The sequence below is a fragment of the Ylistrum balloti genome, unplaced genomic scaffold (assembly GCF_031769215.1).
Source record: "Ylistrum balloti isolate Yb309-2 unplaced genomic scaffold, AGI_CSIRO_Ybal_v1 Utg369858, whole genome shotgun sequence".
Taxonomy (NCBI): Eukaryota; Metazoa; Mollusca; class Bivalvia; order Pectinida; family Pectinidae; genus Ylistrum; species Ylistrum balloti.
Genome location: NW_026782007.1, coordinates 344294 through 368117, shown reverse-complemented (window position 1 = coordinate 368117; position 23824 = coordinate 344294). Strand labels below are relative to the sequence as shown.

General features: G+C 38.5%; 1 protein-coding gene across 1 annotated transcript in view; it reads left to right on the top strand.

Annotated features, from left to right (window-relative positions):
• The first annotated feature begins 1558 nt into the window (after positions 1–1558).
• The window catches only part of LOC132545850 (uncharacterized), a 28190-nt gene continuing 5924 nt past the window's right edge, over positions 1559–23824 (top strand). Inside the window, exons 1-9 of the mRNA XM_060209521.1 lie at positions 1559–1591; positions 3861–5259; positions 8238–8658; positions 8860–9166; positions 9308–9822; positions 10092–10457; positions 10845–11073; positions 11330–13285; positions 21234–22623. Coding sequence (XP_060065504.1) covers positions 1559–1591; positions 3861–5259; positions 8238–8658; positions 8860–9166; positions 9308–9822; positions 10092–10457; positions 10845–11073; positions 11330–13285; positions 21234–22623 — 6616 coding nt within the window. The remainder of the gene's footprint in view (positions 1592–3860; positions 5260–8237; positions 8659–8859; positions 9167–9307; positions 9823–10091; positions 10458–10844; positions 11074–11329; positions 13286–21233; positions 22624–23824) is intronic.

Genomic DNA, 23824 nt, shown 5'->3' with positions numbered 1-23824 from the left:
GTTTTCTTAGTTTTATATAATAAAACTGTAGTATTGATAGAAAAAATATTTTGTTAGTTTTTCGGTTTTCAATAATTAACTATCATTGACAACACATACACATTTCCATTTAACGATAAACTGGTTCCCCATGTATCTGTTTATAAAGATAAAAGGCAAATTTCAATCATTTGAAGTGCCAACCCATACTATATACCCCTGTGCTCACAGTTAACTTCAAAATAATATCAGATATCAGTGATTACTTAAACGGTCAGACAACCATCAACATCAATTATGATTATGTTACATACCTTCGCACGATAAATTTCCTTTGTAGACTGACGCAATAGATCAACAGAACGTGTTTAAATGTTCAGCAGAATTGTAACAGATGTGTTTTTAGATTCTTATCACGTCGTAGGACCTAACTGCCGACAATATCATTTGTATCGATAGTTTGGACAGACTTGGTTCTGCGAGTACAGTTGCATGCAGTTTCAAAATAATATGTACTACAACCCTGTCTTTTATATACATATTTGTATATAAACGCTTAATTAAGTAATTTTTTTTATTACAAATCGAAAATTGTGAAAAATGTAAAAAAGCCAAGTTATGACAAATAGTTTTTATTCTTTTATTACAAAGCGTAAGTGAAAGGTCAAAAGAAAAAAAAATAAACGGCATAATTACCTTGCACTGCAAATGATTCCGAAATTAAAATGTATGTTTACTAAACGGTGAATGCATCCTTCCCGCATACATACCTTGTATATTACATCTGGCGATCTTGAAGTGAAATATAACCGAATTTATTATATACCTTGTAATGGCGATTGCATAGGCAATAACATAATTTTGTATTCTGTTGCATTTTGATTTAATTCAATTGCCAACTATTCAATATTTCCGGTAAGTTGAATATTCGAGTTGATACCCCCTCCCTGCCCCCCTCCCCCCTCCCCCCCCCCCCCCAAAAAAAAAAAAAAAAAAAAGAAAGAAATTTGGGTTTGGGTTTGGGACATTTATTTTTGGCATTGCAAATTTTGCTCGGGCGCCTCATGGTTTCATGGTTGATGAGAATATATCATGACCAGCACATTGAATTTCGTTCTTTGCCTCTCTGAAATAATGCATTTGACGTATTTACATACAGATGTTATGTGATTATATATTGTACCTTATTGTAGATATTTTTAATCAAAGTTATCATTGGTATTTGTATAGTTAATTCATGTTAGTCGCCTCATTAATGACGTAATTTGAGTCATATCAATACGTATTTATATGCTCAAAATTATATCATATTTCAAATTATTGCTCTAAAACGATTAGCATTGCTTGAGAAACTGATAGTCGCATGCATATAACAAAAAAGAGATCACATGGAGATTAACATCCTGTTGTGTTTAACACAATGTATGCAAAAATCGGATTGGCCATTACTTTGGTGTCTATCATGAGACCGCACCTATTGGTTCTAGAAATTCTTTACACGTCTTGCAGATAAGCGTTCGTGGTCCTAGACTTAGAAAGTGTTGTATTGTTGTAATCATTACACCTATCGAGGGTCAATATGGTGCCTTCAACGATCTTGCTGGGAGTTCTGGTAAGTTAGTTTTAGACTAAATGGTAAACAAGAACACAATTCTTGTAGACTCACAAAGAAATGTATTTTGGCAAATATATTGAAACATTGATCGGCATCGTAATTCCTTACACTAAGATTTGGGTGATTCTTAGTAGAAACTACTATGTGCGGGTTATGACTTAATGATGTTATCTTTGTAAAAAAATGCCTATTACATAGGCCAAAAAATCTCGACGTTGTTTCATTTCATCTCTTCAGGGGACAAAACATGAGACTGTATTTTATCTTTTCTGAAAAAAAAAAAACATATCTAAATTGGTTGTAAATTACAAACATTTAAAAATGTTTTGTTTTCAATTAATAGTATAAAAGGTCAAAACCAGACAGACGCTTTCCGTAATCAATAGTATCAAAATAGCTTTTTTGAAATTAAAATAATAAAACATTGAATATGAAGATTACAAGGATGACAACATTCTTGCGTGATATCCAATGTGTACGAAAACACCAGGTCTTTTCTCCTTGTACTTTTTCTTGAGTATCCGTGTAAGTCATTCTCTAAATCATAGTGTGCCATAGCTTTATTGAATTTGTGTTGGCACTATGATGACGCAATCTTTGTGTTCTAAATATATTCTACTATAGGACATCTTCGGTACGTCAATACAGTTATGAGTTGGTGTAATATGTTTGACTATTGAAATGAAGTTTGAAATATAATAAACGTGATGCTATATGGGGTTGATTACCTCTTGACTCCATTTCTAGATTCCTGATATTTAAATGATACTTTTTTAGTTTTTTGAAAGTCGTATCAACTTACCCAGGAATGCTTACTTTATGAATTTGAATACATAAACTAAATTAAGAAAATGCCTTATGAAGAAAGGATCAGATGCATTTTTTTGCCAATTAACTTTGGTGATCGAATTATTTAACTGTTCAAAACCCAGGCGTAATGCCAAATTATTGCTTAATGACAGCCTATCACGATATCCATCTCAAAACCACCACTAACGATGCATTTAATATTATTAAACAAAACGTTGGGTCTAGTGTTGTGACTGAGACAGGTGTAGCATGAGTGGTTTCCAAAACGAATGTGGTAATTTCGAGATCGCCAGTAGTAGACACTGCTGTTAGACTTTTTGTCAGCGAGTTTTGCCGTAACCTGCATCCTACCTTTTGATTCATTCGAATAATGATTCGCTTCAGAACATACAAATATATATGACATTGTGATTAAAAAGTCGATATCTGAACATTCTGAACCGTATTGAATTATGCGGCTAGCGCACCTCACCATATATATTTCACTTTTCTTTCGATCACTTCGGATAATCCTAAGTCGTCTCCGAGGTTTCAGAAATTATGCCATTAGCGTCACTGCAAATTGTTTGGCTTTACTGTATCTAACATTAAAATTGTCTTAAAATCTTGTATTCATGTGTGTGTATTTCGTACAATTCACAAGCTAGTATCAAGATGCAAATTAGGACGACCGAAGACAGCACAAATGTCATCAAGCTCAACTATTTCTGAACCAGAATCACACACAGATTGAAATATCAAGTCTAAATTACGATCAAATCATAAATAGAATGAGACGATCGATCAAAATATTCAAGCATGATAATTTTATTGTAAGACTTTACTTTAGTCCATATCCATGCAGTAGATACAAATTTCCATTTTCTTACATATAAAAGGACACTACCTCAAAAAACGTTTCTATCATTCATCATTCATTATGGAAAGAGTGAAAATGGGAATATTTTATAGGTCGTTTAAAAGTTGCTCGTCAAGGTATCTTTCTGTAAAACTCACAATGCTGTCTTGTTTAAGTTAAAAATTAATAAATAAGGCTGATTTTGCCGAAGATTTAAAAACAATTTTGAAAAGACAAAGCTAAATATAAAATGTTTGCTTGAGCACAACATCTATGCTTGAGCATGAGAATAGTTTCATTAATACGGGCCCTGATTCTTGATAATTCAAGAAAAATATATTTGATAGTTCCTGGACAGATAAGTCCATGGAAAAAGAGTACTGACAAAATCAATTAAAGATGCATATGTCCAGGTAGGTAACTATTCAGTTTATTCAGTTTATTGGTGTTAAGGATAAGTAATACTGTCTTTTAAAACAGCATAGCAAACAATTTCATCAAGAAAATAAATCTTAAATTATTTCATTGGGAAGTGGATTGACACTAAGTCGGTATGAAATAGATACATTTATACATGATAATGATTTCTTAGGATATCGATATGTTTATTTGTTGCAGGTTTTGTCGATTGCGTTACCAGTAGTACAATCATTCGACTCATGCACTGGATGCACGTGCTTTGATAGAGATGGACAAGACGTGATAGACTGTAGCGGACGTAACTACACAACGGTTCCCGAAGGTGTAAGAAACCAAGGCAACGTATACGAAATCATCCTTTCAAAAAACAAATTAACACATATGAGACTGACAGATTTTACAGGCACAACAGCCGAACTAATTGACCTTAGTGAAAACGACATAACGACAATAGATGAAAGGGCTTTTGAGAACACAAAGAATCTGAAAGGTCTTGATCTTCATGGAAACGAACTTACTGAGTTGCCGCTCGCATTAAGTCGTCTTCCTATGATTAATTCACTTGACGTCAGGAACAATCCTGATTCTGGATACATCCCCATCGCCTTAACTAACAGCATTATGAAGGAAATGGGTGACACTATCCAGACATTCAAGTTTGGGCATCGCGACCTTGACGAATGGCCGGAGACTATTAGTCACTTTCAGGACTTACAGGACTTGACCTTGGACCGCTCAAGTGATCAGCTCAAGGTCATACCACCCTTGGCTTTCCACTCATTCCGGAGCACATTATTGGTGTTAACCATCACGAATACTGAACTTGTTTCCGTTCCGCTCGGTGTAAGTACCCTTCGTCGGATTGATGAGTTCCATTTTGATAATAATAAAAGGGTGGGTAATGAAGGAGTCGTTGCTCAAGCGTTTGTTCGACCAGGCAACACTGGTACATTGAAAACCCTCAGTCTCATCAACGATAACCTAACTAGCTTTCCACGTGCCCTCGCGTACATTCCAAGCCTTCTTAATTTAGACATGAGTAACAATCGTCTGGAATTTATCAGTGACCAATCGATTGAGAACCTACGTATCAGCCATTTGACGATGCATAATTGCAATCTTGACAGAATTCCGGGTGCCTTGTTCCATCTGACATCACTCAACCAATTGGACATGTCTCACAACAACTTGGTGACGATAGAAAACAATGATATCGAAAACATTCCTCATGTAACCAATCTTACCCTTGCACACAATCCAATTAAATTTATCTCGGATACCGCATTTGGTAGTCATGAAACATTAAATGAAGTTGACATCAGCTATACTAACCTCAATACTATTCCCGAGGCCTTTAACACCACCCACGTCAACACCATCAGTCTTGAGGGTAGCAGCATCGATTGTATGTGCAGTTACGTTTGGGTGAGCACAATCGTCAACAATTTCGCAGGTTGTTGTGACAATATCAGGGAATCTATTGATGATTATATCACCTATTACGTCCCACTCTGCCCTGAATACATTGAAATTTTTGGATTGCAACCTACAGCGGAACTCAGTCTTCGAAACCACTTGCCACATGCGGATCCTGGATGTTAAAGTGATATTGAGACACTCTAATATTTGTAAAACATCAAATATAAACGATTTCTATGTAAAACAGCCACTGTTTTATTAATAAAGAATGTATACTTCTGGTCATTGTTGAGCAGGATTTATAAGCTTAGATTTAATTGCACATCTATAACTTGAAATACACCAAAGTGAAGCATTCTTTATCCTTGAACCTAGGGGTTTGAAGATTGTATAAAACATGCACAAGTGAATTGCACATTTTCATACAAAATTAGAGCTTTGTTAGAATATCAAACTGTTTCGTTTTTTTAGGACTAGAATAAGAAGTCTACTGAAGAAAATCCCAAATGTCAAAAGAAAGGTTAAAATCTAGATAGGAAGGTACACTAATCACGTAAATAAATATATTTCGTAATTTCCATTTATCAGATAATGTTGGTTTACCTTTAGGGTGTCTTGAACTTTCATTATCAATAAAGAACTGTAAGAAAGACACTCAGGTGTAAATAATAGATTTAATTGCAAAGTTTGGAATAGATAAAGCGCACACTGTATACTTAAGCACTGGTAAATCGCATAATAATTCGTTCGCAATGCTATGAGTCTGATGTGCTGCGATTAAAAAGGCAGCCGAAACTGGTGTTAAAATGATAAAACCCACCAAGGAACTTACATGTAGGTAAAGACGAAGCATTCATGACTGCAAAACAAACATGCTTGCTAGGAATATTTCTGACAGACTTTGGTTTTAAACCAGGACAAGTAGTGCTTCAAAGCAATATGTAAATGTCGCCCCGATCTCAACCTACTAGACTAGTTATTAATGTACAAGAGAATCGGGAGCATGCGAAAAGATTTACAGAATATATTTTATCTTTATAGTACTGTGAAGCCAAATATGAATTAAACTGCATCACACGGTTGTTTCGTCCTTCTAAGATTCGATAGTGATGCTAAGGGCTTAATTTTTCACACGTCGTAGGATTATGAGGAAAATCAAAATGGATCGAGAAAAAACTGAAATTGAGATTGAGAGGTGCAGTAATTGGGAAAATGTCGTAGTTTTATTTTCATATGTCTGGTAATTTACGATCATTGACAAGTAGAGCCGAAGCTAACTGCATCGTATAACTGTTTAGTCCTTCTGGGACAGGACAGGATCATCATAGTAAACGCTGCCTGCATTGTATTAATCTAAGAATTCACGGTTTAAAGATATTAGAAGCGGGAATAAAAACTATTTTGTCATTATTACAATATAACGAAATTGTTTTGCGTCCTTTTAACAGCAAACTTTCCAGAAATTGTTGTCTTCCCTGGAATAAATTTTCATTCTTGCGGATTTTGTGACACCATTACATTGAAACGTCATCACTTTGATACGTTACCCTGGCAACCAGCCTGATCATATTATACAGTTGTAATAACGCACGACGCACCAAAACCTTCGTACGTACATCGTTTGCACACACGCACGACACAGTATCATGCGCACAACTGTAGGATAGCAAGGCATATTTTGTCCGGTTTGGTAAAAATGGTTGGCTAATATTACGGATTGAAGATTAAACGGAACAATTGTGAAGTTATTACTATATAGCGATCACATTAACATTGATATTGATAGTTGATCATAGAAATCATTTTAATTCGACAGTTTTCGAAATAAAACTGGATCTGCATAAATTAGTCTTACTGTACATAGTTTCAAACCTCAGAAGGTGGCGAGTAGTGGTGCTTCGGGCAACAAAAGTTTACCAGTATACGGGTATATACGTGAAAGGTCCGTCTGGGTCGCCCTTATAACAAACACAACGCTTAAGAGCATATAGCTTTTGTTTACATAATGAATGAAAAATGAGAGTAATACAGAAGTAATGAAATATTTTTTTCTTTCTGACGGAATGAGATAATGCTGTGGCATTAAGAGACATCCATTTAATGTTTATATATATAATACATATAATGTGTGTCCATACACTAAGGCTGGTCATGTGTGGCTCTTTGTAAACAAAACACTTAAAATTACGTCTTTATCTAACAGTTCAGTGTGTATCTGACTATTAATGATTTAATTAGGAAATACAATTAGATATATTCTTAAACATTTAGAAAATAATAAACACTATCCCACACTTCTTCATCTATAAATAATTTCTAAAATTATATCAGCCACTATAGAATCGCACATTCGTGTGAAAGGGCCGACAACGTGCGACAGCTTATTTCGTCCAATTTTCCTATTGTGCGCACATCGCACATCACGTAATGTTGTGCGATCCCACAACCGTATGTAAAACTGATGGTCAAGCAGAAAGCTGCACGTACTCATTTTATAGACAGGTTTGTTAGAGACCGAGGACATAACCAATAGGTTAAGACAATCTGTACACTCTACACAAAAAGCAAGAGTTTGTTAATGCCAGGTGAGGGGTTGGGTTACAAGATATTTTCCTCTTTACGATTCATGTAAGTAAAATCATGATGCTCTTTATGCAAAGGTAATTGCGAAGTGATGGCATCACATTAACATCCCCTCTACAAATCCTGAACTTGCTCATATTGTTAATGTGAGTGACATTTTTAAAATACTTATTTGGATTATATTTACACGAAGAACCATTTCCGTTAGGTTCAGATAGATTATTTCCTGAAATTATATACCGATATAATAGCGTTGATGTTGTAGTAGTTCACTCTGAGCGACCACGAACTACTACAATATCAACGCTAACAATATCCGCGTCATACAAAACCTATACGACAAAACCAGCAGTGCCGTTTACCTCAACGGGGACATTGGAGACTGGTTCCAAAACAAAAGTTGGAGTGAGACAAGGATGTTTGCTCTCGCCGACACTCTTCAATGTTTTCCTTGAGAGAATTATGACAGATGACAGAACAGTCAGTATCGGTGGCAGAACAATCACAAACCTGCGTTTTGCTGATGATATAGACGGGAGAACCTGGTCAGGCAATTAGACAGATCCTCTACAGCTTACGGCATGGAAATCAGCGCAAACAAAACAAAACTGATGACAAATAATGACCATGGAATCCAAACTGACATCACTGCCAACGGAGAAAAGATTGAAACCTTGAAGAAATTCCAATACCTTGGAGCAATAGTTTCAGATGAGGGGTCTAAGCCAGAAGTACTAGCCAGAGTTGAAATGACAGCTGCAACACTAGGTAAGTTGAACATCATCTGGAAGGACAAGGCAATCAAGATCAGCTCAAAGATAAGAATCATGCGTTCCCTTGTCCACTCAGTTTTCTTGTATGCTTGTGAAACATGGACCCTGACAGCAGCATTAGAGAAGAGGATTCAGGCCTCAGAAATGAGATGTTTCAGAAGACTGCTTGGCATCTCATACAAAGACCATATAACCAATGAGGAAGTCAAAAACAGAATAAGGCAAGCCATTGGTCCCTATAAAGATCTTCTCACCACATCCAAGAGGCGCAAACTATAATGGTTCGGCCACGTAAAAAGAGGAGAGAGGCTTGGCAAGACAGTGCTCCAGGGAACAGTCAGAAAGAGAGCAAGACAGAAGAAGAGATGGGAAGACAATGTCACAGAATGGACAGGATTGAAGCTGATCTTTGCCCACTGCAGGACTCTGATGAAGGTTCTCCTGATCTTTGCCCACTGCAAGGCTCTCCTGATTTTTGCCCACTGCAAGGTCTTGCTGATCTTTGCCCACTGCAAGGCTCTCCTGATCTTTTGCCAACTGCAAGGCTCTCCTGATCTTTGCCCACTGCAAGGTCTTGCTGATATTTGCCCACTGCAAGGCTCTCCTGATCTTTGCCCACTGCAAGGCTTTCCTGATTTTTGCCCACTGCAAGGTCTTGCTGATATTTGCCCACTGCAAGGCTCTCCTGATCTTTGCCCACTGCAAGGATCTCCTGATCTTTTGCCAACTGCAAGGCTCTCCTGATCTTTGCCCACTGCAAGGTCTTGCTGATATTTGCCCACTGCAAGGCTCTCCTGATCTTTGCCCATTGCAAGGTTCTCCTGATCTTTGCCCACTGCAAGGCTCTCCTGATCTTTTGCCAACTGCAAGGCTCTCCTGATCTTTGCCCACTGCAAGGTCTTGCTGATATTTGCCCACTGCAAGGCTCTCCTGATCTTTGCCCACTGCAAGGCTCTCCTGATTTTTGCCCACTGCAAGGTCTTGCTGATCTTTGTCCACTGCAAGGCTCTCCTGATCTTTGCCCACTGCAAGGCTCTCCTGATCTTTGCCCACTGCAAGGCTCTCCTGATTTTTGCCCACTGCAAGGTCTTGCTGATCTTTGCCCACTGCAAGGCTCTCCTGATCTTTTGCCAACTGCAAGGCTCTCCTGATCTTTGCCCACTGCAAGGTCTTGCTGATATTTACCCACTGCAGGGCTCTCATGATCTTTGCCCATTGCAAGGCTCTCCTGATATTTGCCCACTGCATGGCTCTCCTGATCTTTGCCCACTGCAAGGCTCTCCTGATCTTTGCCCACTGCAAGGATCTCCCGATCTTTGCCCACTGCAGGGCTCTCCTGATCTTTGCCCACTGCAAGGCTCTCCTGATCTTTTGCCAACTGCAAGGCTCTCCTGATCTTTGCCCACTGCAAGGTCTTGCTGATCTTTGCCCACTGCAAGGCTCTCCTGATCTTTGCCCATTGCAAGGCTCTCCTGATATTTGCCCACTGCAAGGATCTCCCGATCTTTGCCCATTGCAAGGCTCTCCTGATATTTGCCCACTGCAAGGATCTCCCGATCTTTGCCCATTGCAAGGCTCTCCTGATATTTGCCCACTGCAAGGATCTCCTGATCTTTGCCCACTGAAATGCTCTGCTGATCTTTGCCCACTGCAGGGCTCTGCTGAAGGTTCTCCTGATCTTTGCCCATTGCAAGGCTCTCCTGATATTTGCCCACTGCAAGGATCTCCCAATCTTTGCCCATTGCAAGGCTCTCCTGATATTTGCCCACTGCAAGGCTTTCCTGATTTTTGCCCACTGCAAGGTCTTGCTGATATTTGCCCACTGCAAGGCTCTCCTGATCTTTGCCCACTGCAAGGCTCTCCTGATCTTTTGCCAACTGCAAGGCTCTCCTGATCTTTGCCCACTGCAAGGTCTTGCTGATATTTGCCCACTGCAAGGCTCTCCTGATCTTTGCCCATTGCAAGGTTCTCCTGATCTTTGCCCACTGCAAGGCTCTCCTGATCTTTGCCCAACTGCAAGGTCTTGATCTGACTGCAAGGCTCTCCTGATATTTGCCCACTGCAGGGCTCTCCTGATCTTTGCCCACTGCAAGGTCTCCTGATCTTTGCCCACTGCAAGGCTTGCTGATCTTTGCCCACTGCAAGGCTCTCCTGATCTTTGCCCACTGCAAGGCTCTTGCTGATCTTTGCCCACTGCAAGGCTCTCTGCCCACTGCAAGGATCTCCTGATCTTTGCCCATTGCAAGGCTCTCCTGATATTTGCCCACTGCAAGGATCTCCTGATCTTTGCCCATTGCAAGGCTCTCCTGATATTTGCCCACTGCAAGGCTCTCCTGATCTTTGCCCACTGCAAGGCTCTCCTGATCTTTGCCCACTGATCTGCTATGCGCCTTTCCTCACTGTGAAGGGCGCTCAGTATTGTTCTCCTGATCTTTGCCCACTGCAAGGCTCTCCTGATCTTTGCCCACTGCAAGGATCTCCTGATCTTTGCCAACTGCAAGGTCTTGCTGATCTTTGCCCACTGCAAGGCTCTCCTGATATTTGCCCACTGCAGGGCTCTCCTGATCTTTGCCCACTGCAAGGCTCTCCTGATCTTTGCCCACTGGAAGGATCTGCTGATCTTTGCCCACTGCAAGGTCTTGTTGATCTTTGCCCACTGCAAGGCTCTCCTGATCTTTGCCCACTGCAAGGCTCTCCTGATCTTTGCCCACTGCAATGCTCTGCTGATCTTTGCCCACTGCAGGGCTCTGCTGAAGGTTCTCCTGATCTTTGCCCATTGCAAGGCTCTCCTGATATTTGCCCACTGTAAGGCTCTGATGATCTTTGCCCGCTGCAGGGCTCTGCTGATCTTTGCCCACTGCAAGGCTCTCCTGTTTTTTTCCCCACTGCAAGGATCTCCTGATCTTTGCCAACTGCAAGGTCTTGCTGATCTTTGCCCACTGCAAGGCTCTCCTGATATTTGCCCACTGCAGGGCTCTCCTGATCTTTGCCCACTGCAAGGTCTTGTTGATCTTTGCCCACTGCAAGGCTCTGCTGATCTTTGCCCACTGTAAGGCTCTCCTGATCTTTGCCCACTGCAATGCTCTGCTGATCTTTGCCCACTGTAAGGCTCTGCTGATCTTTGCCCACTGCAGGGCTCTGCTGAAGGCTCTCCTGATCTTTGCCCACTGCAAGGCTCTCCTGATCTTTGCCCACTGCAATGCTCTGCTGATCTTTGCCCACTGCAGGTCTCCTGATCTTTGCCCACTGCAATGCTCTGCTGATCTTTGCCCACTGCAGGGCTCTGCTGAAGGTTCTCCTGATCTTTGCCCATTGCAAGGCTCTCCTGATATTTGCCCACTGCAAGGATCTCCTGATCTTTGCCCATTGCAAGGCTCTCCTGATATTTGCCCACTGCAGGCTCTCCTGAGCTTTGCCCACTGCAAGGCTCTTCTGATCTTTGCCCACTGCAAGGCTCTTCTGATCTTTGCCCACTGTAAGGCTCTGCTGATCTTTGCCCACTGCAAGGCTCTGCTGATCTTTGCCCACTGTAAGGCTCTCCTGATCTTTGCCCACTGCAATGCTCTGCTGATCTTTGCCCACTGCAGGGCTCTGCTGAAGGTTCTCCTGATCTTTGCCCATTGCAAGGCTCTCCTGATATTTGCCCACTGCAAGGATCTCCTGATCTTTGCCCATTGCAAGGCTCTCCTGATATTTACCCACTGCAAGGCTCTCCTGAGCTTTGCCCACTGCAAGGCTCTTCTGATCTTTGCCCACTGCAAGGCTCTTCTGATCTTTGCCCACTGCAGGGCTCTGCTGAAGGCTCTCCTGATCTTTGCCCACTGCAATGCTCTGCTGATCTTTGCCCACTGCAGGGCTCTGCTGAAGGTTCTCCTGATCTTTGCCCATTGCAAGGCTCTCCTGATATTTACCCACTGCAAGGCTCTCCTGAGCTTTGCCCACTGCAAGGCTCTTCTGATCTTTGCCCACTGCAAGGCTCTTCTGATCTTTGCCCACTGTAAGGCTCTGCTGATCTTTGCCCACTGCAAGGCTCTGCTGATCTTTGCCCACTGTAAGGCTCTCCTGATCTTTGCCCACTGCAATGCTCTGCTGATCTTTGCCCACTGCAGGGCTCTGCTGAAGGTTCTCCTGATATTTGCCCATTGCAAGGCTCTCCTGATATTTGCCCACTGCAAGGATCTCCTGATCTTTGCCCATTGCAAGGCTCTCCTGATATTTACCCACTGCAAGGCTCTCCTGAGCTTTGCCCACTGCAAGGCTCTTCTGATCTTTGCCAACTGCAAGGTCTTGCTGATCTTTGCCCACTGCAAGGCTCTCCTGATATTTGCCCACTGCAGGGCTCTCCTGATCTTTGCCCACTGCAAGGCTCTCCTGATCTTTGCCCACTGCAAGGTCTTGTTGATCTTTGCCCACTGCAAGGTCTTGTTGATCTTTGCCCACTGCAAGGCTCTGCTGATCTTTGCCCACTGTAAGGCTCTCCTGATCTTTGCCCACTGCAATGCTCTGCTGATCTTTGCCCACTGCAGGGCTCTGCTGAAGGTTCTCCTGATCTTTGCCCATTGCAAGGCTCTCCTGATATTTGCCCACTGCAAGGATCTCCTGATCTTTGCCCATTGCAAGGCTCTCCTGATATTTACCCACTGCAAGGCTCTCCTGAGCTTTGCCCACTGCAAGGCTCTTCTGATCTTTGCCCACTGCAAGGCTCTTCTGATCTTTGCCCACTGTAAGGCTCTGCTGATCTTTGCCCACTGCAGGGCTCTGCTGAAGGCTCTCCTGATCTTTGCCCACTGCAAGGCTCTCCTGATCTTTGCCCACTGCAAGGATCTCCTGATCTTTGCCAACTGCAAGGTCTTGCTGATCTTTGCCCACTGCAAGGCTCTCCTGATATTTGCAACTGCAGGGCTCTCCTGATCTTTGCCCACTGCAAGGCTCTCCTGATCTTTGCCCACTGCAAGGTCCTGTTGATCTTTGCCCACTGCAAGGCTCTCCTGATATTTGCCCACTGCAGGGCTCTTCTGATCTTTGCCCACTGAAAGGTCTTGTTGATCTTTGCCCACTGCAAGGCTCTCCTGAGCTTTGCCCACTGCAAGGCTCTGCTGATCTTTGCCTACTGCAAGGCTCTGCTGATCTTTGCCCATTGCAAGACTCTGCTGATCTTTGCCTACTTGAATGCATTGCCTCTCCTTCTTTCTACACACTGCAAGACATTGCTGATCATTCCTACTTAAGTACATATCTGGTCTTGCCGACTCGAAAGTGGTTCTGATCTTTGCCTTCTGAAACGTATTGCTTTTCTTCTAGTGGAAATCATCGATGCCATTTGCTTACTAACAATCTTGCCCACTGGAAAGCATTGTTAATATTTTCTTCTTGGAAAGAATCGCGACCGTTCCTCTCTGGAATCGCATGGCTGATGGCCAATCGTTGCATATTTTAAACCACTAAAAAGCATTGTTGATACTTCCCTACTTAAAAACATTGCCTATCTTGTTCTTCTAGAAACATTCTGGAAAGCATTTATTCCCTACAGAAAACGAATCGTTGCATATATTAAACCTCTGAAAACATTCTTGATCTTCAACTGCTGGAAAGCATTGCTGATACTTCCATACTGAAAAAATGCTTACCTCTTCCTACTTTAAAGCAAAAATCTGTTTTCCTTCTTGAAGATGATTCCCTTTAGAAAAGCATTGCTTATACATTTCTATTGGAACATTTGTGATCTTCTTTAAGCATTGATGCTCATTCCATTTTGAAAAAAACATTGCTAATTTTTCCTTATTTGCTTGTACTGTTAATCTGTGACTACACTACTACAAGAGATGAAATCTTTTGCCTACTAATAGCATAACTTCTTTTTGCTTTTTTGAAAATATTGTTTATCTTCCTTATTGGGAAATATTGGTTTTTTTTTTTTTTTTAACTTTTTAGTATTGGAAATAATGCTTAGTCTAAAAGTCTTAAGTCTTTAGTAATGTTGACTGTTGTCTACTGGAAAGCATTGCTGATATTCCCTACAAGAAGCATTTTCGATCGTTTCACTTTGGAAATCATAGCTTAACTATGCGTACTGGAAGCAATGCAGATGTTTACCTACTGGCACGCATTGCCAATCCCTGCCTTCTGGAAAGTATAACTGATCTTTTCTTATTTGAAAGTAAATTTTAAGCATTAATGTTATTTCCTTCTAGCAGAGTTGTCGTTTCTTATTCGAAAGAATAGCTGATATTTCTTATTGCCAGGTATTTCCTTTTCTCCAGCGATACTTCTTAAATGATTATATTGGCAAGATGATTGAGATCACCATGCTAATTAAATAAACCCCCAAACCTTGTTTACCTTCTTGTCGGTTTATCTATTCTGTATGGAAAATAACGATAAAGATAAAAACTATTCGACATTGTTTTCAACGAGATTCAATGTTAAAGAATGCACTGACCTAGATCAATGTGACCGATAAAAGTATCAATGATTTCCGCGAAGTTTGTCATATCATAATCAGGAGTGGTGCTCTGTTGTTTTGAATGGGTTTTAAGATGCTGCCGGATGACAGATAACCTTGTCATCGGAGGCCGGACAAGGTGAAACGATAGTGTGTAATTACGTCAACGTGTCCTATTTAGATGAAACAATGCGGTTTAAATTTTCTTCCTTGTTGATAATCTCTCTTGATTCTCAGTTATCAGTAGGGAAGGCGTGGGGACCACCTGGTGTTTATGTTCCTGGTCCGTGTGAACGGATAGAGAAAAACTTTCTGTAATATATTGCATATACCTGCATTCTTTCTTTGTCAACTTTCTTTTAAAATCATAAATATTCTTTCATCTATCCTTTTTAAAATCATCGACATTCTTACATCCATCCTTTTTAAAATCATCGACATTCTTACATCTATCCTTCTTAAAATCACCGACGTTCTTACATCCATCCTTTTTAAAATCATCGACATTCTTACATCTATCCTTTTTAAAATCATCGACATTCTTACATCTATCCTTTTTAAAATCATCGGCATTCTTACATCTATCTTTATTTTCTTAAAATCATCGACATTCTTACATCTATCCTTTTGAAAATCAACGATATTCTTACATCTATACTTTTTAAAATTATCGACATTCTTACATCTATCTTTTTTAAAATCATCGACATTCTTACATCTATCCTTTTGAAAATCATCGACATTCTTACATCTATCCTTTTTAAAATCATCGACATTGTTACATCCATCCTTTTTAAAATCATCGACATTTTTACATCTTCCTTTTTAAAATCATCGACATTCTTACATCTATCCTTTTTAAAATCATCGACATTCTTACATCTATCCTTTTTAAAATCATCGACATTCTTACATCCATCCTTTTTAAAATCATCGACATTCTTACATCTATCCTTTTTAAAATCATCGACATTCTTACATCTATTCTTTTTAAAATCATCGACATTCTTACATCCATCCTTTTTAAAATCATCGACATTCTTACATCCATCCTTTTTAAAATCATCGACATTCTTACATCTATCCTTTTTAAAATCATCGACATTCTTACATCTATCCTTTTTAAAATCATCGACATTCTTACATCTATCCTTTTTAAAATCATCGACATTCTTACCATCTGTCCTTTCAAAATCATCCCATTTTATATATTATCGTCAGTATCATCCCTGAACCATCGTTATATATTTTCTTGAAACATTACAGTGATGTTTACATGTTCTACCATCATTCTGATCACGTGATGTCATTATGTTCTAAATCCATTTATCTTTTAATGATATATTCAAACCATGCTCTGGGTCTTTTATTTCATCATTTCATCTGTCATCGTCATAATTAGCACCATCGTAGCCAGCATAGAATAAAACATTTCAGTTAAGAAGCTGACTTCAATTTTTAGAATACATGCATAATATCTTACCATCTCGTAAGTTACTTGAAAATGTATAAATCTGATTCAGTTTAGTGAATAAGTAAATGCTTCGTTTCGTCATTTCTTGATCTTGTAATTTAAGTGACTTTCCTGAAACCCTTATACACATTAAGATATTCACTTTTAATCGTGGGTATGTCAAGATTGAACATAACAATCATAGTCATAATCTTCCTTGGAAATATTCTCTTTCCTCTTGCGATAAAAAAAAACAAAAATAAAAAAATTTACATGTCAACATCATTTTAATTCAAATTCAAATTCGGTGGATCGAGAGAAAAGTGTGAACTAAAGAAATCCTCACTCGATGACCCTCAGGAACCGTATTAACGAAACCGTTCTCATACTCAAGCATGAGTTTTGTGCTCAAGTCTTATATCTTGTTTTAGTTAAAAATCAATAAAAAAGGCTGATTTTGTCAAAGATTTGAAAATATTTTGAAACAACTTCAAGCCACGTGCTATATTCAGTGTTTATATTTTATATTTGTGTTATTGGATATGATTTAGGTGAATTATGAAAAAGTTATCTTGAGTACAAATTCGATGCTTGAGCATGAGAAAGGTTTCATGAATACGGGCCCAGGTGTCCCGAGAGGATACGCGTCTTCTGATTCAAAATCTTGGTCGATCGAAGTAAGTAATGTCACGTTCCCTAAGAAACAACGGATCCACCAGGCATATTAATGAGTATCAAATACATCCAACTACCATTTCGTTAATGAGATCGTTATGACGATCTCAAAAAAAATCAGCAACCCTGATCTCTCCATAACCTGTATTGTGAGCTTGCCTGACAGTTGCCGATAACGTTCACAGAAATAAAGACACTGGAAACAGACCCATAAATATCGGATCAACTCTAAAATGTAAGCAACATCGATTGGAGAAGCAGAAATTCATTTATTTGTTTTTGTATTATGTGTTGTTATTGATGAAATGCGATATTCCATTAATTGCACTAAAATCTATTATTGGAGGATGATTTAGAAACATTAACGATATTTTGTGGGGTTTTGTTTTTTAATTTTACGTCCTCGCAACAACCAAGGTCTTACGAAGACGTAGTTCACATTTTTATAGTTCTGTCACACTGAAATATCATAATCCTGACACGGAAGTATGACACCCTGATCTGTCACTTATACAACTCTGACTAAAAGGAAGAACTAAAAAGTATCATTATTACTATTTTTTTACGACTCACGGATACAGCTCAAAGTCTTTCTAACCTGGGCGGACTCACCCAAAGCCTTAATTTAGGAAAAGGAGAAAATATTGAGATATCCCTACCAAATTACAAAAATAGTCAATTATTTTTTAGAGGAATGTAAATTGCATTTGTAAATTATATTGTCTTTGACAAGTGTTTGTAATTAAGTTATCGTAAATTATTCTTTAGATTGTTCATGTTTTTATTGAAACAAAAGCAAAAGAAATATCATGTATCATTCACGGGCGCCATGAGACGGATTATACCTTTGTTGTATGTGTGATTTTATCCATTTATTTATTTTGTGATTGTATTCCATCCCTGAAAATTTGTAAAGTAAAACGTCTCCGAAGTTAAATTTTGTTACATTATTAAATTCTCGCGACAAGGTACAGTGTATGTTTTACAGATGGTCGGCATGGAGGTGATAGCTCCATATCTTTCCTACCACTCATGGGCCTTTTTGAAGAAAAAAAACCCACTGATAAGCTGTTCTGCCGACATTTTGAGGTCATTTTCATGTTATTAATTTTGAGCTTGGGAACATAAACATCTTGATCAGCAGCGCACGTGATTGGTTAGTGCAAACAAGTTGTTGCGAAATACATTTTGTCAAGGACACCTGCAGGTTTTTGATTACCAGCGTGTACTTTGTGACATTGCTGTACAAAATCAGTAACGTTTGTCTGAAAAACGGTTTTACATAACACCTTTCACACACATACAAATTGATCTAAAGAACAGGTTTCTCCATAAAACAACAAAATGTTGATAACTATTCCAATTAACTATAAATAAACATAATGAATATGCATATGATGATCTTGAGTTTGTTTGTGGTGCAGAAATGTACACATCTTTAACATCAGGACAATACAAGTGCTATTCACCATACCAATTATATATACCAAAACAGTATTTTTCAAGCGGTTTTACATTTTCGCGTTACCATTTGCAGTTTTTGGAATATATGTAGAAAAAGAAAACGAACTCATGGCATTTTGATAACACTTTACTAATTCTATTTTTTTTTTTTTTTAATTTTCTTTCTCAATAATTTTCAAAAATATTTTTTTACAAAAATAGTCAATTATTTTTTAGAGGAATATAAATTGCATTTGTAAATTATATTGTCTTTGACAAGTGTTTGTAATTAAGATATCGTAAATTGTTCATGTTTTTATTGAAACAAAAGCAAAAGAAATATCATGTATCATTCACGGGGGCCATGAGACGGATTATAGCTTTGTTGTATGTGTGATTTTATCCTTTTATTTATTTTGTGATTGTATTCCATAACATTAACTCTATTTCAGTAGCGTGTAATTCTGTATCAAATATAAAAGGTAAGTCCGCAGAAATAAAACAAATCAAATTTATGAGTTTTTTAGTCGTGTCGTATCGGGGTATCTTGCTTATATATAACGCAAACAGCGGGTACCCGCCACATTCGTCAGGCGAGCTCTTGTCCTGATAACAAGTGTCCGGGGATATTCTACACGACAAGGCACCAAAAACCGTAAGTTTTCAGAGTCCCACATACTTCTTCTAGACCTTTTATATCTACATTGTAATGTTATTTGCTTCATTTTTAAATCTGCTTTTTAAACCAATAGTAAATTATGATTAAAATTCAAGCGAATAATTTAAATAATTAAATTGATTTGGAGTTTCAAAAATAAAAAGATAGCAACAAATTCTGTGTACATGAAAAACGTGTAAACGATTTAGTTATTTCTATAAATGTATAGTCAACTTCACTGCTTTATTGTCTTTTCCTACCGCATCTTATCTACATTTAGTAATCTTTATAATGTTCTGCGATAAATGTATATAAAAAATTCTCTGTAGTGAGATGTCAAAATATTTTCATTGACATGAATTTGCATTAGAAATGCTTGAAGTGTTTTCTAGTATGTACAAACAATCAAAATATGAATATTGATGGAACAATTGTTTGCATTGTGTAAGAACAATCTCCGTGTCTAATACATTATAGCATTATATATCCGCCCAGTGCATAGGTCCTCTAAGCATATATGAAAAAAAATAACTTGTGACGATCCTTAAACAAAACATCTGGAAAATTGTTAATAAGTAATAAAAAAAAAACAAAAAAAACTCTAAAACTGTTTTAGCTTTTGTAAGTTTCTGAATGTAAATTCTATCTACTGTTTCATTTTCCGCTCTGTTTTGATTTTTAAAGCATATTTTTATCATATCAAATAAATAAAATGGTGATCGGACAAACGTTTTGATTTAGCTAAATCGTTTTCTAGAGACGCTCTGGACATACTGCATCGCAAACTAGCCACAGACAAAACAGGTGAATTGTTTGACGCAGTTCAAACCATTATTCCACATCTACGGTATACATTCTTAAATTTTGTAGTCGTTCAGCAGCAGCATCACAAAAAAAATCATCATTTTCTATTTTTCTCGGGTAGCAAAAGTTCTGACTAACCCTGTAATACCGCAATTTTAAAGTAAATCGCTATCAATCTAACGTAATAAATAGTTTTAAAAAACAATTCGAAACGACTCAGTGCTAATTCACAATTATGCGGGAAGTCTTGCCCTCTGACGCATGCGCAAAGAACTGTAAAATAAATCTGCCGTCTTCCAACATGGCAGAAAGCATGCGAGGGAAGCGGGGAAGAAAACGTGTTTTGACGGACTCTTGGGCGAAAAGAAGGAAGATGACTGGTTCATACTCTGTATCGCTCTCTGTTTGGTTCTCTCGTGTAGTATTACTCTAAAATCATATTTATAAATACTCTTATCATCGAATATTCGCTTTAGATAGATCCATTTCGTGATGTTCTACATGTTCGTTGCCGTATCGCAGCCCCCATTTGAGGGCCTCTTTGCAATTACTCGTAGTTTTTCTCGTAATCTGCACGTTTTTGTGTCATATCTAAGCATTGAAAGATGTGATCAATACATACGTTAGATGATTTCCATACAGGATATATATAGTATTGATCGCATTTATCGGTAAAATATCTTTACAAGCGATTTCACATTGACGTACTACTCGCCTCTTCCTCCATTTTGGTTTTGGTTCTGACCGCGTCTGAACGTATCACGTGCCTTTTCCTCATCAATATTCATATCCAGGTGTTGATTAATGAGACTGATTCCGGCACCGATATCTCCAATACCCTTTCAATTTCAAGTTCGAAACTTTATACAGGTCTTTATTTATATATTATCTGTTAGTATACAACAACATTTCCAGTCAATAAAATATGAAAAATATCTATAGCGGAGTGGGTCTGGCTCTTTAACCGTATAACATGCGATGGACCAATAAACAAATAGAAACGTACTCATGTATATAGTTCCTAACTTTTAAGCATATGTAGAAGATGTTACGTTACCTATGATTTTTATTGAAGTCTATTTCTCATCAAGATGATAAATTTTAATTTTCAAAATATGCCGCTAGCTCGAACAAATTTTGTATCAATATATTTGTACATATTGGGCTCATTTGATTTGAGTGACGATTTTTCCCCATAAATTATTTCCGTTATCAAATTGATACAGCTTCAATAGAAGATATATTGTCTTTATTCAAAACTGCCTTTCAAAGACCAAAAAAATGTGTCTTAATCTTAGTTATCTCCCTTCTTTGTTTCCAGGTTGCGATGTTGACGCTGTGCCTGTTGCTGATTCTGTGTTTAGGATCAGCTCTAGGCACTCCTTGTTGCTCGGATATTTGCGATTGCGAGGACAATGTGGTTACTTGTGAATCCAAGTCCCTAGTTGATGTACCGATTTGTGCACCGCATGAGGTCCTACACTACACAGAAATGCGACTCGCTAAAAACGGCATCACAAACCCAACGTTCGCCCGTGTTCCGGACTCTATAAAAATCCTAGACCTTTCCAATAATAGGATCACCGTAATAAGTATCGACAAACGAAGGCCAGAGATGGAATCCCTTGACCTAAGTGGGAACGGGCTTACTGTTGTACCAACGCTGAGTCTACTTCCTGCTCTACACAATCTAAATGTGGTATCGAACCCTATCCCGTCTTCCAGCACTGGATTTCCAGTAAGTATCTTCCGACAACTCGGAACCAATCTCACATCCCTTCATGTCGGACATCCAACGACATTCAAGTCGTTTCCCGACACTATAAGCAGCCATCTTCCCAAGCTCGAGACTTTTGAAATCAATGGTGCCGATTATGGTTTCAGCAATTTGGGGCCAAATGCATTTTCAGCGTTTGAGTTGGTCCTCAAACACCTATACATTCGGAACACACATCTCAGTTCCGTCCCCCTGACGCTAAGACGCCTTCGTAACTTAGAAGAACTTTACTTCGAGGGGAACCCTGTGTCCGATTACGGATTGCTATCCGAAGCTTTCAGTGGCTTGAATAGTTTGACCCTACTGTCACTGAAAAATGACAGTTTGACATCATTCCCCGCTATCGTCAACAATCTTAAAGACAGACTTCAAACGCTTATTCTAGATGACAACAAACTGTTATATATACGCGAAAACGCTCTGAACATGGTAAATGAAAGCAACATTGAAACCCTATCTCTCCGTGGCTGCCATCTCGACAGAGTTCCGGGAGCTATGGCAGACGATAGTGGAACCTACCTTCAGAATATCAGAGTACTCGATTTGTCGAACAACAAGATTCAAAGCATTGATCGGAATGACCTGCACGATTTACGAAATCTGCAAAATGTGTCCTTCAGCGAAAACCCTCTTGCTTATGTGTCGACATTGGCGTTCCGAAACCTCCCTAGTTTGGCCTTTATTGATTTTAGTAATACCAGCCTCAAAGTGATTCCAATGGCGGTGACCAATGTGGGGAGACGAGGACTCGATATCAACCTAAAGAACACAGATGTGGAATGTATCTGTGAATTAGCTTGCTTCCAAAAGTACTACAAAGATCATTCATTCCATGTCCACGGCGATTGCGAGACAGTCAGTGTTGAACTGACCGAATATCTCGAGACCACCATACCAGCATGTCCTAATTATCATACAACTGGGTATCCAAACTGTAAAGATTTCGTCTGAAGAGCTCACAATGATTTTTTTATCTTGACATTTCACCATGGAAACAAATCGCACAAAACCTGGATTCAGAAAGTCATAACAAAATACTGTGGAACTAGACATGAACCAGTCCTGAAATTACTGAACAATTTTAATCTCAAGTGATGTATGGCTAAGAATTATTTTTCTTCTTCTTTTTTTTTTTTTTTTTTGTAGCGCGGGAAATTAGTGAATTTGAATTTAAGTGTTGTTGTTCATGGCTTCGATTTATGTTACGTGTAGGTCAAGCACCTCTTTTTGAACTTGAAAATAAACTTCTACTTTTCAACAAAAATGTACAAAACTATATATTCACTGAGATATAGAAATCTTATTTCTTTCTCTCACAGCATCTAACTTTCCACAAGTTCAATCTTATCATTCAGAACAATTTTTACACTCACGAAGAAATACGCATTTGTAATTATACTAATTTGTAAATAGTTTTGATAACTTTTAATTAAAGTTTTGCTTCTGCAATAGATAACGTGTTTGTTTTCAAGTTTTCCCCAACAAGATAGACACTGCATTTTGACAAGTTTGCTCTATGAGTGTAGGTTGGAACACTTTCCAAGGTAAAAAAATGAGAATGGACAAAGGATTAATCTATATATTGTTATTGTTTTTCGGCTTTCATTTGTGTTAATTTAAACTTGTCGCTTTGTCTATTACAAGTTCATTTATTATTATTTCGTCATATAATACAGCTCTAAATATGGTACAGAAGCCATCAAAAAAAAAAAATTAAAAAGTTTATTTCAGATTGGCCAGGATCAATACATTAAAGTGGAGTAAAGTAAGAGTTGCCTCCCTTCCCTCTACTTGTAATGATTAAAATATCATGTCTGCAGAAGTAAAAATCACCGGTAAGAGGAGGAAAGGTCATGTACACGGATTAAATAAATCTATACCTTGGAACGGGAAGGTCGATTGGGTATAATGTTGTGGCAAAATATCACACGATGAATATCAGTTTTATACACAGAAGAATTAATCTCTAACTCTACAGCTAAAAATTTGTAAGTAAATTATGTTTGAAAAATAGACCAAATGGTCCTGTATGCTGACTTGTCACCTAATGCTGTTTGCAAATTCATATTGCAATTGTAACCTACAGTATGGGTCAAGGTCAAAGTAGGTCAAGTTTCAAGCAATGTGATTTTTTC